At 36.1% G+C, this 19,340-nt stretch overlaps 1 protein-coding gene across 2 annotated transcripts in view; it reads right to left on the minus strand.

Annotated features, from left to right (window-relative positions):
* Positions 1-1,372: 1,372 nt before the first annotated feature.
* USP9X (ubiquitin specific peptidase 9 X-linked) overlaps positions 1,373-19,340 on the minus strand; it is a 104,046-nt gene continuing 86,078 nt past the window's right edge. For both annotated transcript variants that reach the window (XM_064473182.1, XM_064473173.1), the window contains exons 34-45: positions 18,297-18,438; positions 17,375-18,125; positions 16,731-16,854; positions 15,183-15,408; positions 13,908-14,037; positions 10,497-10,682; positions 8,603-8,823; positions 7,427-7,515; positions 4,721-4,877; positions 4,064-4,276; positions 3,585-3,680; positions 1,373-2,068 (exon numbers count right to left, since the gene is read on the minus strand). In XM_064473182.1, coding sequence (XP_064329252.1) covers positions 1,934-2,068; positions 3,585-3,680; positions 4,064-4,276; positions 4,721-4,877; positions 7,427-7,515; positions 8,603-8,823; positions 10,497-10,682; positions 13,908-14,037; positions 15,183-15,408; positions 16,731-16,854; positions 17,375-18,125; positions 18,297-18,438 — 2,470 coding nt within the window. In that variant the 3' untranslated portion in view covers positions 1,373-1,933. The remainder of the gene's footprint in view (positions 2,069-3,584; positions 3,681-4,063; positions 4,277-4,720; positions 4,878-7,426; positions 7,516-8,602; positions 8,824-10,496; positions 10,683-13,907; positions 14,038-15,182; positions 15,409-16,730; positions 16,855-17,374; positions 18,126-18,296; positions 18,439-19,340) is intronic.

The raw sequence follows: 19,340 nt of genomic DNA on the forward strand, positions 1-19,340 counted from the left end.
ACCTGAATTAACTTGAGCACTCGGGGAAACGTGGAAGCATAAAAGTGATCACCGCTACACAGCATATTCAAAAACCTTCTGTGTCCCTTCCTTATCACACTAAATGCATAAGAATGCGCTTGCGACTGAATTTTCCTTTGTTCATTTCAAAACTACAGACCTTTAATTTGATAAGCAGCTTTGTTTCTATCAACTCATTTGTAAAAAACACCATCAAGCTTGTGCTCATTAAATATATATATGTATATATAAAAACATACAAAAAGTACAAGATAAATCACATTAAGAAACTTTTACAGTGTAATTGTCCTGATTATTTTATTCTTAAGGGCCAATTTGTTTTTGTGCACAGAATCTCAATGTGACTGTTGTTCCAGAATTCAGCATAGTGCCACTGCACAGAATTCAGCTTTCTGTGCAGTCCAATTAAAAAAACCCCAAAAACAACACACACCACAGGACAAAACATTCTTCTTAAATCAAATTCTATTTGTGAATTCAGCAAAATAATTTCTATAAAATAAAACAGCAAAATATTTAAATAGTATAGGGTGGGCTGTATCTGTTTTGCAGGGGTATTTGGTTTTTAGACAGGTTCCAAAAAATTACACACATTCAAGTTACCAATTTTCATTTAAATACAGTATTTACTGATGCGTTTCTTGAAGTCTTTAAACAAATGTTTATTCTGGAATAGCGATACCTCAGAATTGTATTTGACTAACCAGTAGTTTCTTTTATCATTAAACCCTGCTTCTAATGTTAAGATTTCCTGTATAATGGATAAAGAGCTACGACAATTCTCGCTTTCAAGTAGAACTGTGAACGAGCAGAAAACCAGCAAGTTAACTTTGTGCAGTGGCACTCACAAGTACTGTGTGATTTTGTTGACTTCCGCTTCACTGGGATGCAGTAGAAGGAAAGTGTTAGAAGTTTATCTAATAAGCTCTACCAAAGAAACAAAACAAGCACACCAAATACAGTCTATTATGCTCCAGGCATCCTGGCATAGCAAATTTTTGCATATTTGTTTTAAATCTTTTAAATTCCTATTACTGAAAACTAAGTGTTCTTTATCCCACCCAGAGACAGAACTGTCAAACATCAGATGTGAGGAACGTATGTGAAACTGAAAATCACTTGTCACATTTTTCCCTCCCCATTTTATAGTCTAGGTGTAGGAAGAAGAAGTTCTGAGCAATACAGTTGTCACTTTGGGACAACTGCTGTCACGGTCCCCTCCCCCCTCCCCCCCCCGCCCCCCCCCCCCCGTTGGCTACACTAACTTGGTGTGAAGCCATGCTAAATGTTACAGCATAACTATAGCTTCAAAGTGATTAACCTAAGACCAGAATGAAAAAGGCAATGAAAAAAGATCTAGAAACAATGTTACATCACCAATTTTCCACATCAACCAAATAATTAAAAGGTTACCAGCCATTACGTTGCTCATAGTAAAATCGACTCCAGTGGCAAAGAATTAACATGAAACTATTTTTGTGGTTGACATGGATAGGCTTTTTCGTAAAGGAATTGATCCGACTGCCATGAGGCAGGCAACACTGGTCGCAGAGCGCAGCAGATATATCAAGAAATTATTTTTTTGTTTTTGTAGATCTGTGAGTCTCAAGACAAAAAAAATGTTTCTTGCTCAAGAATTAACAGTCAAACATTAATATACTATATACACCTTTGCCATTTACACATTAGCATCAGGCCATTTATTACAAAACACTATACACTTTCCACTGCAGGCGGGTTATATATTGACAGCAATTTTCTGCAGATAAGACAGTGAATAGACTCTCCACTCCATGTTGATTAGGAATAGTTTTTCTAGTTTTAAATATTAGCCAGACACAGAGAAAGGTTGGACTGTAAGGCCTGGGTGCACAGTCTTGATGGAGCAAGTTAATTGATTATGTGCATTTCACTAATCTTTTGCCTGAGGCGGGGAAACTTCTTCACTGCCTTCGTAATTTTCTTGTGCTCGTTGGCCAGTTCGCTGAGGGTTGTTCATATGATGTGCTGCCGGGCCTGTATATGGCTGTCCATGCACGTGGTTATTCTGTAATAAAGCACAAGCATTTTAAAGGGACATTACACTTGTGGACCGTTTCCTAACCCGTTACTTGCTTTGCCCCTTTATACTCAGACTACTGAAAAGTATCCTCAAGCACACTGAACTTCTTGTGTAGTAGTATCTACGTGAACACACATCAGCTTCTTCACTCCTCTGAATCGCATCTTTCACTTCCCTTTTTAATTTACAAAGAAGGTAAACAAACTTTCAACTTGTGAAGGTAAAAGGATTAGTTAAAATAGTAACCTAAGCTTTTGAATAACAAGCATTTACATGCAAAGCAAAAGCAGCAAGAAAAAAAGGGAGATGAAAAGAGGCTGCCTATGTGCTACGGACATGAAACTGTGCACATATTTTATCAACAGATTCAACCAGCTGGAATTTTTTTCCGAAGTCAATGGAAGCAGCATACCCGTTTTTATGCAGCATACTTTAATTTTTAAGAGGGAAAACTTTAATGTTACAGAACTGAATGAAATCTAGACCAGAAGTTTTCTCCAGATCCTGTCCCAATTTAAAAAGTCACACGCACACCTGGCAAATGGAAACATCTACTGTTTTGAGAGTTTAATCAACAGTGGAGAAACCAGGAGTATGAGGATTGTGTGCATTAGTGAGAAATGCCATCTCTTGCAAGAAAGTGAACACATCACACGGGTAACGGTGAGGTTACGGTATGTGTCTGACCTCAGGAGCTCAGAAAGGAGTGGGGAAAATCTGCGTGACTTACCAACTGCTCTGCTGAGAACATCAAGTAAGGAAAGCAAGACGGAGGGAAAATGGGTTTGGGCAGGAAAGGAAATTAAATTAGCAGATGTGGAATATATAAAATGAATTGGAACAAAAAATGGCAACTAAGTGGGGGAATCTAATACTTGACTCAATTCAGTAAAAAACCTGGTTATGATTTCTTTCAGATCTGCCTTTCTACTGAAAGATATTAACAAAGCAGCCATTTAACATAAAAACAGACTTAGATTTTACATGTACTTAAGATTTAGAGATCAGTGTTCATAGCACAAATTATACATAACAAAGCCATCTGCATTTTTTCTGAAAGCCTTCCAATCACCCAAACTGAAATTCAGGCCTTGAAGCTTGATTTTGTATTAGAGAACAAGAAAGCACCTCACAAAACATTATCAATGTCAACAAACAGGACAGAATCAAATTCAGTATGCACTAGTCTGTGACGACACAGACAGACAGACGTCACTAGACTGTGATGACATCGGTCGTCTATCGATAGTTAATCCCTGATCTGGTAACATTAATCCCTGATTAATGTTAATCCCTGATCTGGTAACATTTAAATTCTCACCTGAAACACTGACGGTGAAACTGTTGCTGGCAAAATGGAGGTGTATCCTGATTCCTCCAAGTGTGATTATTTCACAATAACATGTTTCTGGCAAAATGCCTATAACCTAAGTTACCACAAACGCTAAAAAAGGTAACCTGCACCTCTGAATAAATAAATGGTGCAACTCTGAGCTTTTACCTGTTGATACTGGGAACCAGGTGAATGGGGATACAGTGGGGCATCTTCAGGCGGAGAAGACTCATGTTCATCTGGTGCATCAGGATCATCTGGTTCCTAAAGTTTGAAGAAATATTTAGATTTAATTAGGTAAAACGTATTACAAATTATTCTATCCAGAACCAACCCCACATACTACCTAAAAATTCCCACTATCAACATATTATTGGAAAAACAGACCAATTAATAATCTACTTTAAATGGTCTATTTCAATTCTATATTGCTAATTCTTTAAGTGACAGATGTCTACAGAATCGGCAATAGAAGTGGAAAAATGCACAGGAGTATGTAACTGAAGCCAACAAAACCAGAAATCTGTATTTGTAAAATACTTACAAAATGTGTTACCTCTATAATGACTGGAGAGTGTTGCTAAGGTTAATTATTTATAGGAGTACTTTACTCAATTTTTTTACTGGAAGTGAAATTAAATCTTTACCTCCTCTGGGCAGAGCTCACAAGCTTTTGCAAGGGTCATTCTAGCACTGTGCGATCTCTCTAGGAAGTAGCCATTTGATGTTTCATTGCTTTGTATTGGTGGAGACCAGTTATTATAGGTATACTGGGGATTGCCAGTGTATGGTCTACGCTCAAGCTCATCTCCAAGCCATTCTACTGCCCAGGTCCATTTTCTCTTCAAATCTCCATTGCTCTGCAGATAGAAAATTAACAATTCAGAATTATTCCTCTCTGTTCTTCAAAACAGAAGTATTTTTCCCTTTCTATACACCAGCTATCTGAGAAAAGACCACCAGCACATATGCTGCTGTTTATAAGACTCCCTGAAATACCCTTTTTTGCACGAAGAAAACTTCAAATTTCAAATGGAGGCTGCAGATCTGCAGCTGCATCTCAGCTTAACCAAATTGTTCTCAATCGTATGTATCGTTCCCATGATCTCAACCCCAGATATATTCCAAGGTTCAAATGAATTCAACTTGGAAGCTGTAATTTCATCAAGGCAATGAAAACTGAATAATGGTAGTGGGTTCTTTTTGTTTTTTGTGGTTGGTGGGTTTTTTTGGGGGGGTTTGTTTTTTTGAAGTACACAGAACTGGGGGAAAAAAGCAGCAAGAAACAGAATGAAAGTTATCACCTGAAGGATCTGGTAAGCTACAGGACAGTTGCTGAAGAGAGCTACCATGCACTTTATACACTGGTAAGCTCTTTTCTGATAATGATTCTTAGAGCGCTGAATGGTGTCAAATAGTCCATCCCTGTCATCCGGGATTCCCTTAAGTGCATTGTGAATCCTACAAAAAACAAAAAAAACACAAAAAAACAAACCACCAAACACAAACACCCAACAAAACCGAAGCTTCAAGTGTTAAGAGTTTTAGTATTTAAATTACGGCTTCACTTACAGTGTAATTATAAAACAGACAGCTTGCATTCCGACTTCTGGTTTTAGTGAATAGTTTGTGGCGCTTTTTTTTTTTTTTTTAAAATCAGAAAACTAACTTGACACATCACATATCTAACTTCTAATTTTAGCATGTTTAGTAGTATTTAAACTCTCTGAATGAGATATATAAAGCATGTAAGTATTATTAATTCTAACCACAGCAATCAACTTTAGCTTGTTAATTTTTATTACTTATTTTTAAAATCAACTGCTTTTACAAAATAGACCTGTTAACCCAATAGGTCCTTACAGAACTGGAACAGTTAAATCCTCAACAGAATGGTTACTTACTTTATAGTTACGCTTCTTAAAGATAGACTCTTTTAGATGCAGTTCCTCTGAAGAGGAATGAATGGTACATATTTGTGCATGGGGATAAGGGACATGGGCATTCCCTGGAACAAAGCCCACTTCCTATGCCTTCTGCTCTCGAACAAGGGGTAGAGGAATTAACTGCCACCCTGAAACTGTGCAAGAACTGAGAGTTTACATACTTTTGGCTTAGAAAAAAAGTCAGAGGAGGGCACAGAACCTACACTGTCGTCTCAAAGAGCTACACTCACTATAGGAAAAGCAATTGCCCTCTTTCCATATAGCCCTGGCAACAGTCAACTAATAGACTACAGGCAGCCAGCAATCTAGGCTCCATCTGTAAAGTGATGATGGGTTTTACTTCAGCTGATTTAACTTAATGGTACTTGTAACAACACTATTATCCCAAACTTGGCACTTAACTTGTCAAATCAAGAGAAATTTATAAGAGTGGGTCTGATGCCAAAGAACAGCAGCAGTCATCTCGCAGTACAAGGATATAAGGAGCACTGAAGTATGCACACTGCCTAAGATTAGATGATGTTTGTTATTACTGTTTACTGTGGACAGTTACGCTATTTTTGTTTGTTTTGAAAGACAAGACAAAGATCATGAAAACTCTATGATTACCATAGCAAAACCAAGAACAGGACAGAGACCAGTACTTCCAGTTACTGCCAGAAGTGGCAGCAAGAAATCAAAGGATGACTGCAGCTGGCCACTTAATACCCCTCTGCTGAAGCCTAACACAATTCCAAGGAATACTGTTCTTCCTGATACTGCAACCTTAAATAATACAAGTATAGTGAAAGCCATACTACAACATTCAACGTCCTTCACACCCCAGTATTTTAAACATAGCACTATCCCAAACAACCACTTCCATGATTTCTCACCTGTATTTCCACCCTGAAATATATTTATTTTACTTCTCATCTACTAAAGTATGCCCATCCTCCAGCATTCTGTGAACTTAAAGACATCTCATGAAATTATTTATCAGGAAGAAAATATAAGCAAACTGCATTATATATGCATTACTTATACATATATATGCAAAACTGAAAAGCCTATGTATAAAGGGTATTCTCATCCCTTACCTACGCTGTAATTCCTATAAGGAAAATGAAGAAAACCCTTCAACTCAAGTCTTCAGGTTGTGAAGTGTGGTAAACCAGAACACCGTCTTCTCTTACAGTATCTTCTAAAGTAAGGCTAGGCAACTGATAAAATCCCAAGAGCACAGTCTACTTCTACACGTTAAGTTCATGAGTTCAGTCCAAGATCCTTATCGCACACGGCAAGTGTGCTCTTACTCAAAGTATTTTAAATGTCATATGAGACATGGTTGCAAATGATTTAGTAAATCCGGTACTACCTATATTCACTTATTAAGAAACAGTGACATCTTGAAATATTGACAAGTACTATGCTGATTACATTTATTTTGTGTTACTTCACCCACTGCTCTACAAAACATCTGAGCAATTGACTATTCTCTGAAATAGTCAGTATTTGCAATAATTAATTTTTTTAAATCTCAACTTTCAAAAGCCTTATTCTGCAGATATATGAAAATCAGGTTTGAAACTGGATAAATATTTAATATATTGAAGTTAAAATTCGATTGAAATGTAATCACATACGGAATATTTATGTACGAAATTTGCTTTTCTCCCAAGTTCACACTTTATCCACGTCTTGGTATCACTACTACTGATGTGCTTCTTAGTAAGACCAGGCTACCATCAGACCCTCTTGAATGAGATGTTTCTAAGAACTAATCTGGAGCACCTCATAGTAAATACTAACAAGTTTAGCCTAAATGCCACATTCTTCTGTATGTGAAAAATCTTGGGTTTATAGTGATAAGTAGAAAGTTTCCCAACAGTAAGGAAGGTCAAGGTGAAAAATTATAGATTTGTCTCAAAAACTGAGATAAAGGTGGAAAAAATGCTTTATTCCTGTATTTTGATTTAATATATATTTAAAAACAAACCTCTTGAAAGGATTAGCAACCACTGGGAAAATAAGCTGTACAAAACATAATAATCTTGAATTATAAAACGATAGGTAAATACTAACCTGTGAGTTTGCCAAGAGTCCTCAATTAATAGGATTTGCAGAAGCAGATCCAAATACGGTCGAAGCTCATATGTATATGAATATGCAACCTTAGAAAGTAAAAATGCGGAGAATATAAGAAAGCAGCTCTCAAAGCGTGTAGATTACATGGTGCAATGCAAGAACACAGCTAATTTGAAGTGAAGTTCACTTTAAATTAAAGGGTATTAAGATACAATGCATACTTTTTTTTAAAAAATGTTGGTTTTGTCACCTTTTTTGGGGGGTTGTGGTTTTGGTTTGTTTGTTTGGGTTTTTTTGTTTGTTTGTTTGTTTGTTTAAAATATAGTAGGTTTTGTAAAGGATAAAATGTTTCCTCAGGAGTTTCTAACAGAATTGATCTCAAGCCTTAAGCACGAAATGCTGAAGAAGCTACCTTAAAAAAAAAATACCTTTAGAAAAGCAAAATTACAAAATGCTATTTTTCACTGAAAGTACAATCAAAGGTTGTCTTCAAAGGTTATCCTAAAATTTAAAATACATGGCTAGTAAAATATCAGTAAAGTGATTTTTATTCTTATTCGTTCAAGTGCCAAACAAAAGGACATAGAAAAATGTGATGTTCACGTGGAAAAAAAATAGGGTAAATAAAAAGATGAGCTAACAGAACCAAAAATTTATTTGGAGTGGAGAAGTGTGACTAACATTACAGAGACTACAAAGGAAAAACAAGACAGTCCCAAAGATTCTTTCCTGAGGCTGAAGCCAAGTATGTTCTGCAGACTTGTAAAGAAGAACCTTACGAATATACTCCACATAAATACAAGGGAGATCTTAGGAAATGATTCTAACTTTACATGCAACATGAGAAGCTCTTTTATGGATAATGATAGAAAAGCCAAAGGCAATGCTCTTGCAATACATAAAGACCACCTCAGTCTACGTATTTTCCACCCTTAACATAGCGTTCCTCACTCACAAAAGGTTGATTGCTTTCCTGAACTCATAAAAGGAGTTCTCATAGTACTCCGATGTGATATGTAGACCTAAGAGTGTAAATACTGACAGAGGATGTTCAGGAAAGTTCATTTATCGAGCACCTGTTCAGTATTTAATATGACACTCCTATATATAAATATAGAACCTTGCATCATACACATTTATATGCCCATTTTTCTTCTAGCTTTTTATTTTTACCTGCCAAAGAAGTTCACTGAGGACAGTGGAAGAGAACTGAGGATTCTCCCAACAGCAGAAACGAAGTAATTTGATGGTCTCTTCAGAATTGCTGCAATCTTCAATAATTTTCTTCACATAACTAGTTCTCACAAACAAAATGTCTGCTACGTTCTGCTGAAGTGCCATTATAGGTTGAGATAAATTAGGATCACCATAAGGGTTGGCAAGTGGGGGATTACCTAAAACAAACAGTTATTACAGATGAAAACGTACTGAAGTACTTTCAAGGTAGGCACAACAAAATATAAATTGATGTAGCTCATAAAAAAACAATAGATGGAGAAAAACCCAACCCCTCCCTAACAGTTGATTTTCTTTGAAAAATACTATGGTATCAGACAAGGAAGTTTTTTGATTGTGAAGCTTGACACTTGCTGCCCAAGAGCACTACTTCTCCCCCTCAGATAAAATTACACAGTGACAATCAAAGCAGAACAGCTGGAGACATGTTCACATGCAGGAGGAAAAATTACTGACAGCTTCCTCAGTGAAATCCTCTTATCTCTTGAATTTATCTGCTTCACAGGGTCTATTTACTTCACTAGGCAATGGGAAAGGATTCAGAGGAATATCTGTCAGAACCGTCCCATCTGGAATGTCTAGAGTGTAGAGAGAAATAATATGCTCTTGAAAGAAGACTAGTTAATGTATCTTATTTAGTAATCTTCATTTTGAGGAAGGAAAGGCTGTTGATTTTTCTAAATTTAGTAGTGTTTTTAGCTATTGTTTGAAGATGCCCAGAAGTCCAAGGGAGAACTTTTCTGACTAAATATGCTGAAGGAAAAAATACCTTTACTGTGCAAAGAGTAATCATAACTACTAGCCAGAGTAATGTTCATACAAAGTATTTTTTTTAGTACAACATTACGAATACAGTGAATATACAATTCTTTTTCATAGGTAGAATATGTTTTCAGTGTAAGCCTCAAATAATGCACTGGAAACAAAACCCAATCAAAATTACCATATGGTTCTTGGCGTTATTATAGCACAGTAAAATTTTCAGTTCTTTAATCTTACTGTAGCACAGTCTAGCCTATTGACTTTATAGCCCGACACATCAAGCTGTAATGAGTTTGCCATTGAATAGCTTCTCTACAGACTCCTAATTAGGTTTTCTAAAATATGCTTAATAGAATGTGTACATATACAGGCTATAAAGTGGCTATAAAGTCATATAGCCCAATATTCTGTCACCATTTCTCAAAAATAACTGCACTCTATTCAACTGCTGGAGATATTAATGATTTGTACTGTGGTCGACCAATTTCTAGCTGATTCTTTATCTTTTATAAATTAAAGGCTGGCTTCTGTTTGTCTTCTTGACTGCGAACAAGCACCAAATGATTTTCAAGAGCTATTCACAACAATGCAAGATCTCTTTCCTGATAAGCAGCGTTAACTATTTCAGAGCTTGCTGTAGTCTTTCTCCTGTACAGATTACTTTTGTACTGGTAACATGAAAGTAACCTATTATTTTATTGCCTACTCAGAATCAAAAGATTTTTATGCAACTCTATACAATAACCTTAACCTATTCTAAAATCATTACTATTTTGCAATCAAGAAACTACTACTTTGCTACTCAACTCTTTTCCTATATCTTTAAGGAATAAGCTAAGAAGCATAAAATACAGAACAGATTTCTGTCTTGTGCTTTTCAGTAGATTGGTATAGCAAATCAGTTTTGCTTACAACAAAGAGATTTCTGTCTTTGAACAAGAGGAGTTGCTAAACATAAAAGGCAAACATTCTTCCAGCTAATCCATCTTATCCATAATAGCTAAATATGCACCGAAGAAATTTGCTGACATATTCAATTAATCTAAGGAAAAGTTAGAATTCACTATACCGTTGATAGAAGACTGCATCCGTGATGACACATTGCAACAACGGATCAGTTGTGACACAACAGTGTATAGCTTCCCCAGTTCAGCATACTGGTATTTAATTGGAGGACCTGGACCTTCATCCAGAGCGACAAGCATGAAGGTTGCAGGAACATTTAGTTTCAGAAGTTGTGTCTTCTCTGCTACACCTTTATGGGAGGGGAAAGAAAAAAAAAACCCAAACTTGTTTCTGGCACTGACAATGCTTTTTTTTTTCCCCCTCAAAGAAAATAACTACTGTTTATATGATTCGTAACTTTTCAGTTGCTGTGTTTGATTATAACCACCATTTATGCTTTCTGGGGAAAAAAACCAATCAATGAAGACGCACAAATTGCACTGAAGGAGAGTTGTAAATGACCACGATTTCTTAACAGTGCTCATTAGCACTCAAGTAACTAGCACCCGTGTTAAAAGCAAAGCCTCAGAGAAGTCTTTTGGACAAAGAATTAATCTTTTTATCGTGAGGACCAGGATAGGATGAACACCCCCACAGTATATTTCATTATTTATCCATCACATCCTAGACACATCAGTTACAAATTTAAGACACTTCCAACTGTGCCATACTATGCGGTAAGTGTAAGTAAGTGTGACAAAATCAATTTAAGAAAAAACATAATGAGAAAACCTCCATAACCAACCAAAAACCCCAAACAGACAGCTAGCTTCACTGCAAGAATACCTTGTACATACCACACAAGGACTTACCAGTAAATTCAGTATGTCCCTTCTGATCTTTTATTCTGTTTCTCAATTTGGTTAAAAGTAATGATTTTTCACACACTTGCAATTTTTTCTTATTCTGAAATACAACTGGACCTTACCCACCATCTTTCTGATAAGAAGGAGGAATCCAGATAGCACCTTATTAGAGCTCTTTTACAGTATCTTTTTTATTATATTAGTTTTGTAGTTACATCCTTTGTAGAACTGATCTCTTGCTTACTTTGACGTGAACAATATATTCTTTGATTTCTCAAAATGTCAGACAATTTAATCTTTTTCACAGAACTTTGGATGTTACAGGAATGATGTATTGTGGCTTTTACTGAATGAACACTCTACACAATCATACGGAAGCCTTCAGTTAACAGTAGTAAGACAAGCAGAACTACTTAGTATTTCCATGTTTATCTTTGTGGGGTAGACTGTGATAATGATCAGACCCAGAAATAGAATTGAGTTACGCTTTCCGATCTTGATTGAGTGCTTTCCTAGTCAGAGGCTTCAACCATACTGACTATGAAAAGCTAGTAAAGAAGAAAAGGTAAGTTAGAGCAGAATTGCATCTCTCTTCTCTGTAATGACATTAAGCCCACTGTGGGGGGCACGACAGAACCCTGCCTGACAGAGAATGCTTTGGTAGACAAAGTATATGAAAGCAACATACTCGGTAAGTGAAATTAAATTAACACAATTGCCTAGACAAATTTTACAGATAGACAATTTAATTCCTTTCATGCGAGCAGACAATTTTAAAGAGCTTCCAGAACTCTGCGTGTCAATTCTATGTGGAAATACTGAAATAACTCCATTTGGATTGATACACTTGCTTAACACTTCAGCCACAAAGTAATCTAACAGAAACTCACATTTATAACTTGCCCGTATGAGCAGATAACCAGCAGTGGTTGAGCTGCTCAGCATTATGGGCATTTTGTAAAATTTCCGAGGGGACTGGATCTCCTAGCTTCATACTACTTCATCTTATTATGTGAAAATACTTTGTATTACAGTAAGAGGGAGAAAGTATTCTTCCACTATTGGAAGAATATCATATCATGTTTAGAACTTGCTATAGAGGAAGATGCTTTGTCGCTTAGGCTACCACACATTAAAGAGAAACAGGCCCCTAAGAGAAGATCCTAATTACTGGGGAAAGTAAGAATGTCGAGCGCTGGGAAATTACAGTAGATATGAACCTGTGACTACCCTTATCAACCTGAGAGTGCAAAAGCAATCCTTTATTCATTTGATGTGCATTTTATTACCCTTAACTGCTCTTCCTCAGGGCAAATATATAAAGCAGCAATGGATTAACCCACCTGAGAAAGTTTATTCAATCAATTGATTTTCAGCATGCTGATAATGCTTTGAGAAAGCATGACAGAGCTGTTCATTTGGATGCAAATGGAACTGATCTCAGTTTAACGGCAAAAATTATTTTTGTTCTGGAATAGCTAATTCAGACACTATTATTTTATTCTATTCTTAGTATACAGGCTAGTGACTTTCTATGCAAAGAACCTACATAGTCCAAAATTTAATCTAAGTTTTTGTATACTTCTAAATCTATACTTATTTCTATTTCCATAATACTGGATACAATTAAAGATCCTGAAGAAAAATGGGTGATGCTGGAAGTGCCACAGCCAATATTTCATGTGGATCATCACAAAACTGATAACTATCTCATCTCAGTTATATTATAGCATGTGTATAGTGGGTCTTAAGTATAGCACCTGCAAATACAGGTAGTCCTACTGGTCTTGTATTCAAAGCTGCTAAAAAAAAATAAATCCATTTGCAATCATCCTCAATCTCTAATTTAATCTTTCATCAGAAAATTTAGGACTCTAGTCTTCATGGAAAGACTCACTGTCTCAAGCCTGAGAGAACTTTACTTAAGCCTTCCTATATTGCAAAGACACTGGCTTTTCTTGCCTGTTTACCTTGGAGGAACTACAATACTCTATAAGTATACAGTGGAATTTCCCAAGTCTTGTGTTCCTTTACCATGTCTATGGTGAAAGCATTCTGGCAAGCAATGATGTCTAAGAATATATACAGACTGAGCTATTTTCTCAGCCTCCCAAAGAGTCTTTAAAGGGAAGACAGAGTTAGTATTTTGCATTCATAGCTGTGAACTTCAAAGGTGAACTAAATAAATTAACGTTGAACTGGCACAGTTGGAATATACAAAGCATGACCATCTGTATTGACGTTTCCATAAAGGAGAATCACGCATCTTTCTCTTTTTTGAACTTTTATCTTCCTCAACTTCTTCAGGCTCAAAGCAGTTGACAGCCCCACATGCTTCTTGGATCTCATTACCTCCCTGCAAAGGGAGCCCTGAGCAAAGCATCATCTCTCTTGCCATTTTTTCATCCCCACACCCTCTCAGAATGACACACTCTTATTGCTCCAAGATTCTCATGTTAATCTTCCAAGGATGGCATTTAAGACTAAAGCCCCGAACTCCAAACTGGAGGAACACAGATGCTCTAGAGAGAATTTATATGGCATTTAATGACAACAATCTGCCTGAGGCTGAAGAACTGGATTCTCCTGCTGTTACCTGTGTAACTGGTTCATTAATAAAAAACAGTTTATTACAGTGTCATCAGGAAGAGTGTGTGTAATTTGCTTACCTAGATTGGCATACATCACAAACAGATTGAAATACTGCTGCAAATGGCGCCCATGTTCGGATACTTCCCTTCTTAGAAGATTTAGTACCGCTCTCAGTAAGTGATCACTTAAACTTAAGTTATCATAAGCCTATAACAAAAAAAGTTTTAATATTAGTGGTAGCACTTATCTAATCTTTATTGAGGCTATACTTTCTACCATGGCAGAAAATAGAATTGGTTAAAAGGTACAGAATTCATACAAGCTCCAAAATACTAGCTGCTGGTTAGTCTTCTGTATCTTACACAAAGACAGACAGACATACAGGGAATAAGACTCCTATCACTAAATACTATATAAGTCCAAGAAATTATGCAAGTAAAGAAGCTTTTAACTGAACTTTTTCTCCAACAGCATCTAGGCTTAAATACTCACAAAAGCACATGAAGTTCCACTGTGAACTTCATAGATTAAGACAGACAACCAAATCACCTCTACAGGTGTACCTCAAATACCTCATGAAACAAAACACTGTCAAAGCATATGTACCTTTAACTTAATACAAATTATTTTGCTGGATACAGTAATGAATACATTCTGAGAAGGTAAGTGGAACAATACAAATAAAAAGTATCCTACTGTGGACATTAAAAATATGACAAAACAAAGGCTCGGAAAAGATTGATCTTTCAAATTTTAACACAGTCCAAACAAAAACATTGTTATTACACATATTACGTTAAGATTTTGGGGTTTTTTTTTTTGTTTTTTTTTTTTTTTTTTTTTTTTTTTGTCAGTTCTAGGCGTATAATATTAGGCAATTAACTATATACTCCTATGCCAAGTTACAATTTTTGATAATTTCAGTGTTGCAGGATAGAAGGAAAGAAAACTTAGGGAACTCCTGCATGTTTTCATGGGTTTTGTTTGCCTTGGTTTTGTTTTGTCAGGTTTTCCTTTTTTTTTTTAGTTCTAAATTAAAACCAAAGGTTCACTCCCCTACATATTACTTTATTATAAGCCACTACTTTTATTTTGCAGATTTCACACTTGCAACTCAACTCAAAGTTCTCACTACTTAGTCTTCACAGTGATTTACAGATGAGAGAAAACTGAACTGCTCTGACAGCAGCTCTCACACAAACTGGTTAAGTTAACATGATGTATGTAGTGCAAAATGGACTGTACAGCTTTCCTGCCAACACTGATGCATCTGCTCCAGAACCTACTTTACATTAAATGCTTCTAATGAAGAAGAATAAGTTTCAAAAGCTTTTAGTTAGAAAATTAAATACCTGACTGGAAGGTCCAGGAGACGCAAAAGGTGAAGGACATGGTCCGTCTTGCAATGAAAAATGTGCAATAAATACTATAAGTTTTGCAAATGCACCCCTCACTTCAGCACTAGGGCATTCCAAAAGATACTCAGAGAAGCGGTTTGAAACATTAAAAAGGACGTTGTGTGCAAACCAAAAGCGTACATTCTTGCTGTGACGAAGAAGGATGCATAATGCATCATACCTGAAATAGAAGACGACACAAATGAGAGATTATGATCAAATGTAGACATTAATGAATTTTGGCAGACCTTTTTTTGCAGAATTCGAAGAAAATACATGTTTAAACGTGATCCCCAAACATTTTTACTCACAAAATGATTACGATCAGGCAAACTGTAGTTCCTAATGACACTCTGTTACTAGCAATCGCAAATTAAAAACATACTTCAATTAAAAACCTTACAATTAACTGTACTTCTATCTTACTCATTTACTTCTATTTTACTCATAAGAACTAAGACAGGGTTACATCTCCTAACTCCCAAACTACTACTCAGTGCAGGTCCTAAATTGGCAGTCATCATTCCCTCTATATTGGAACAGAGGGAGAGGGTGAGCAGCGGGGAATGTGAGGTGGATTTTATGAGCTGTGTATAAGACAGGTAACTAAATATGTAACCCATCAGGAATGTATATTCTTATTTAAAAGATCTGAAAACCCCCAAATCCTAAAAAAGTAAAATATCTGTTCCGGAGAGGATTCTGTGGAACTGTCCTCCTTCCTGCAGCAATATTTGAACTCCTCATGATCTCTTGAAGTATCAGGAGTAACTTGGCTACTCTGAAAGTTGATATTGGAGAAAAACTTGACGTACATATTCACCATGTATTACACAACCGCTTCCTAGTAGCTGGTAAACTACTGATCATCATGAATACTAGATTTTCTCTCTAATTCTACCAGTAGTAACCCACACTCCTCTCCCCAACACAGAATAACCTAACTTAAAGGCTAAAATGCTGTTGTGCTATGAATAAGATTGCACTGTTTGTTATACTACAGATTTAAATTACAGGTCCCATAGCAAGGTACATAAAGCACTCTGCTAACAGACTTTAGAAGATTAGATACATGTTTCAGAAACAGAATACAAACATGAGCTACAAAAATGGGTTGAAAAGACCTTTGTTTATAACTACTCAAATCATGAACAAACCATTCTGAATTAAAAGTCAGAATACATAGCTTATTAGTTTTGCACTATCGATAGATTCTACTCCTTTATTCTTTTAAAAAGACAGAAAAAAGGTAGATTTAAACTCTGTTTAAAAATTAATTTTGAAGCTGTTCAAGCTCAGCAGCTTATTTTAAGGTTCAGTTTTTTCCCAGTATTTTCTGCTCAATTTTCCCCTTGCTTTCATGTGCACCATGACCATGTATTTGGGGGAGGGGCAAAAATGGGACAGACCACTAACACCTTTTATTGCCATATGATTATAACAGGGATCTTTTAACAGACATCAAACTCCCAGAACTGTAATTGTTTTTAAAAGACAAGATACCAATCACTAGCAGGGCCACGGACTATTTTCTTTGTATGAAATCCTGTGGTGAAGAGAAATCTAGCAGCAAGCTGAATACTAATCATAGTTATTTCTTCTGCTTCAGGCAACAGATGATCTTGTCCTAAAGAAAAAAAAAAACCAAAACAACAAAATAGTCACATGCAGACAAAAAGCAACTTATTTTTAATAATTTAACTGATTCCAGATTACTATTCTGACACTGTGTTCCCATTTTAACAGAAAACTTGATCAAAACAGCCTCTAGCTTCTGTAATGTATCATTTAAAAATGTAAGGTCTAAGACAGTAACAAGTACCGGGGGCTAACACATGCCTGATTTTCCAAAATTCAGCATCTCACCTTTGAGAACTGTCTTCAGCAGAACAGCCCACAGTGTTTTAACATGACTTAGCACATAAGCTGAATAACAGTTGATAGTTTATCAAAGGACCTTTTGCTAAATATTCTGGCATGTTACCACTGACGAACAACTCAACAACAGATGTTTAACTGCAGAAGTCAAGAAAGAGTATTCAAAGCAGAATGCACAAAATTTTCACTGGCTAGACAAATTCTTGGGAACATAAATCACAATTCTTCTTGCAATAAATTATTCGTAATTATTGCACCAACATACTAACCTGGAGGAGGATTTAAGTAGACACTATTACACGTAAGCAACTTCTTTATGAACTGGAAATATTCTAGGCTGTACTGCATACGATTATGCATGAACTGCACATTCTGCTTCCGTACGCTTCGTTCAATGGCTGATGGCATTTTAATCTGATGGGGTTTAGTGGTGATAGCGAGTTCTGAAATATATTTTATTAGTTCATTGTCTTTGTCTATTGTGTCCATACGTTCATAAAAAAGAATGTAAGCATTCCACCATCTCTTCTGTCGTCTGTAGGACATGCGCTTCATCATATGATCAAACACTTCCCCCATGTATTCTCCACCAAAACACTGGTTTTTCATTTCTTCATCATCATCCATTTTACACTCGGTCACATCTCCGTCATCAAATTTATACCACCGATTTTTCTCACCATCTCCACCATTCCTCTGGATAATATAAGAGTAATAGTGTCCACCACTGGCCTGGCCACTGTGTACAAGTACACCAACAAGCCTGTATTTCGTGCTCCCAGAGTGTTCATTTTCTGACTGTTCATTTTGTATTATCTGATTTTCAGGATTTACATCATCTCCTTCCAATTTAGCCACACCTGCCACTGTGTAAGGCTCCATGTCCAGCTCTCGTGGAAATTCAAAATAATCGTTGAATTTGATTGCACATTCCCTTTCCCAGTCATAGTCAAATCGTTTCAACTGGATTGCAAGAACTGGAGGCAACTTCTTAATCAACAAGCGTTTCACTGTATCAACCTAAAAAAGGACACAAACCGTTATCAGCTCTTAAGTTTCCATTCATATACTCTTATCAACAACCAAATTCAGTAATTAAAGGATAGTTCATGTTCAGGGAAAAAAGTTAAGACTGAACTTAGTATGGCTATCATATTAAATCTGTGTACAACTGATGTAAAGAATCAGTACCTTCTTGTTGCATTTTTCACAATGATATGCATTTGCACCTTCCAATAAATCTCCTTTGACATACTGTTCCAAAGAATCAAGAAGGTTTTGGTGATTTCTTATATCTACATTCAGAGTTGTGAAGGATTCCTCGCATTCGTACCTACCAATGAACAGACAGATGTAAGAGAAAAGTGTTGAGCACATTTCTACCTATGTTTTACAGGTGCTATACAGCACCTTACTGCAAAAGTTTTATTCAGCATTTGATGTCAACTTCTGTCAAAAGGAGTTAAGCAGTAACAAAAGAACTGAACTATTTTTTATTGTAGTCTCCCTACAATTATATTACAGGATCTGCACTAACTATTTTTATTTTATGAAGATCATAGAAATGACTTGTATGTCTCAAGTTCACTGAAAAGATCGTGGAAGGTGAATGTTTTAGTACATCTTGTTTCTAAAGCAGCTAAAGTAGCGTGACAGACTCCTGGCTAAGTGGAGAAGCACAGGTAGCAAAGTAGAGTACTTCTTCCATTGCTCACCTTTATTGTCAGGAATTAGACTGATAAACACAAATATTGTATCGTACCTAAAGACAACAGTTAAAAAAAATAAAAAAAGACAGAAAAAAGTGCCTTTTTATTTTTCTAGCTGATAAAACCTGAATAGCTGTCTTCATAAAACCACTTGGCATATTTATGACTGGCTTTGATTTACTGTGTCCTGATATAACCTTTAGATTCCTCATAATGAACCAGCAATGCTTGAGACACAACCAGTTAAGACATCTTGGAAACTTTTAAAAAAAAAAAAAAAAAAAAGATAAAGAAGTGATGAATAAATTTAAAAAGTTGCATCTATTCCAACATAACCCTGCAGGGCTTGTTTCTCTGATATGCAGTCAAGCATACAAAGGTTTTTATAACAGTGAATAAATATTTAGAAACACTTCAACCAAAACAGTAATATCCATTCATCTATTATTAATTTACAAATTTGGAAGGCTGTTAATCTGTCATACCCCAATCCAATGGTTTAGTTTATCATCACTTTTCTCCTCCC

This window comes from Phalacrocorax carbo, chromosome 1 (assembly GCF_963921805.1).
Source record: "Phalacrocorax carbo chromosome 1, bPhaCar2.1, whole genome shotgun sequence".
Classification (NCBI taxonomy): Eukaryota; Metazoa; Chordata; class Aves; order Suliformes; family Phalacrocoracidae; genus Phalacrocorax; species Phalacrocorax carbo.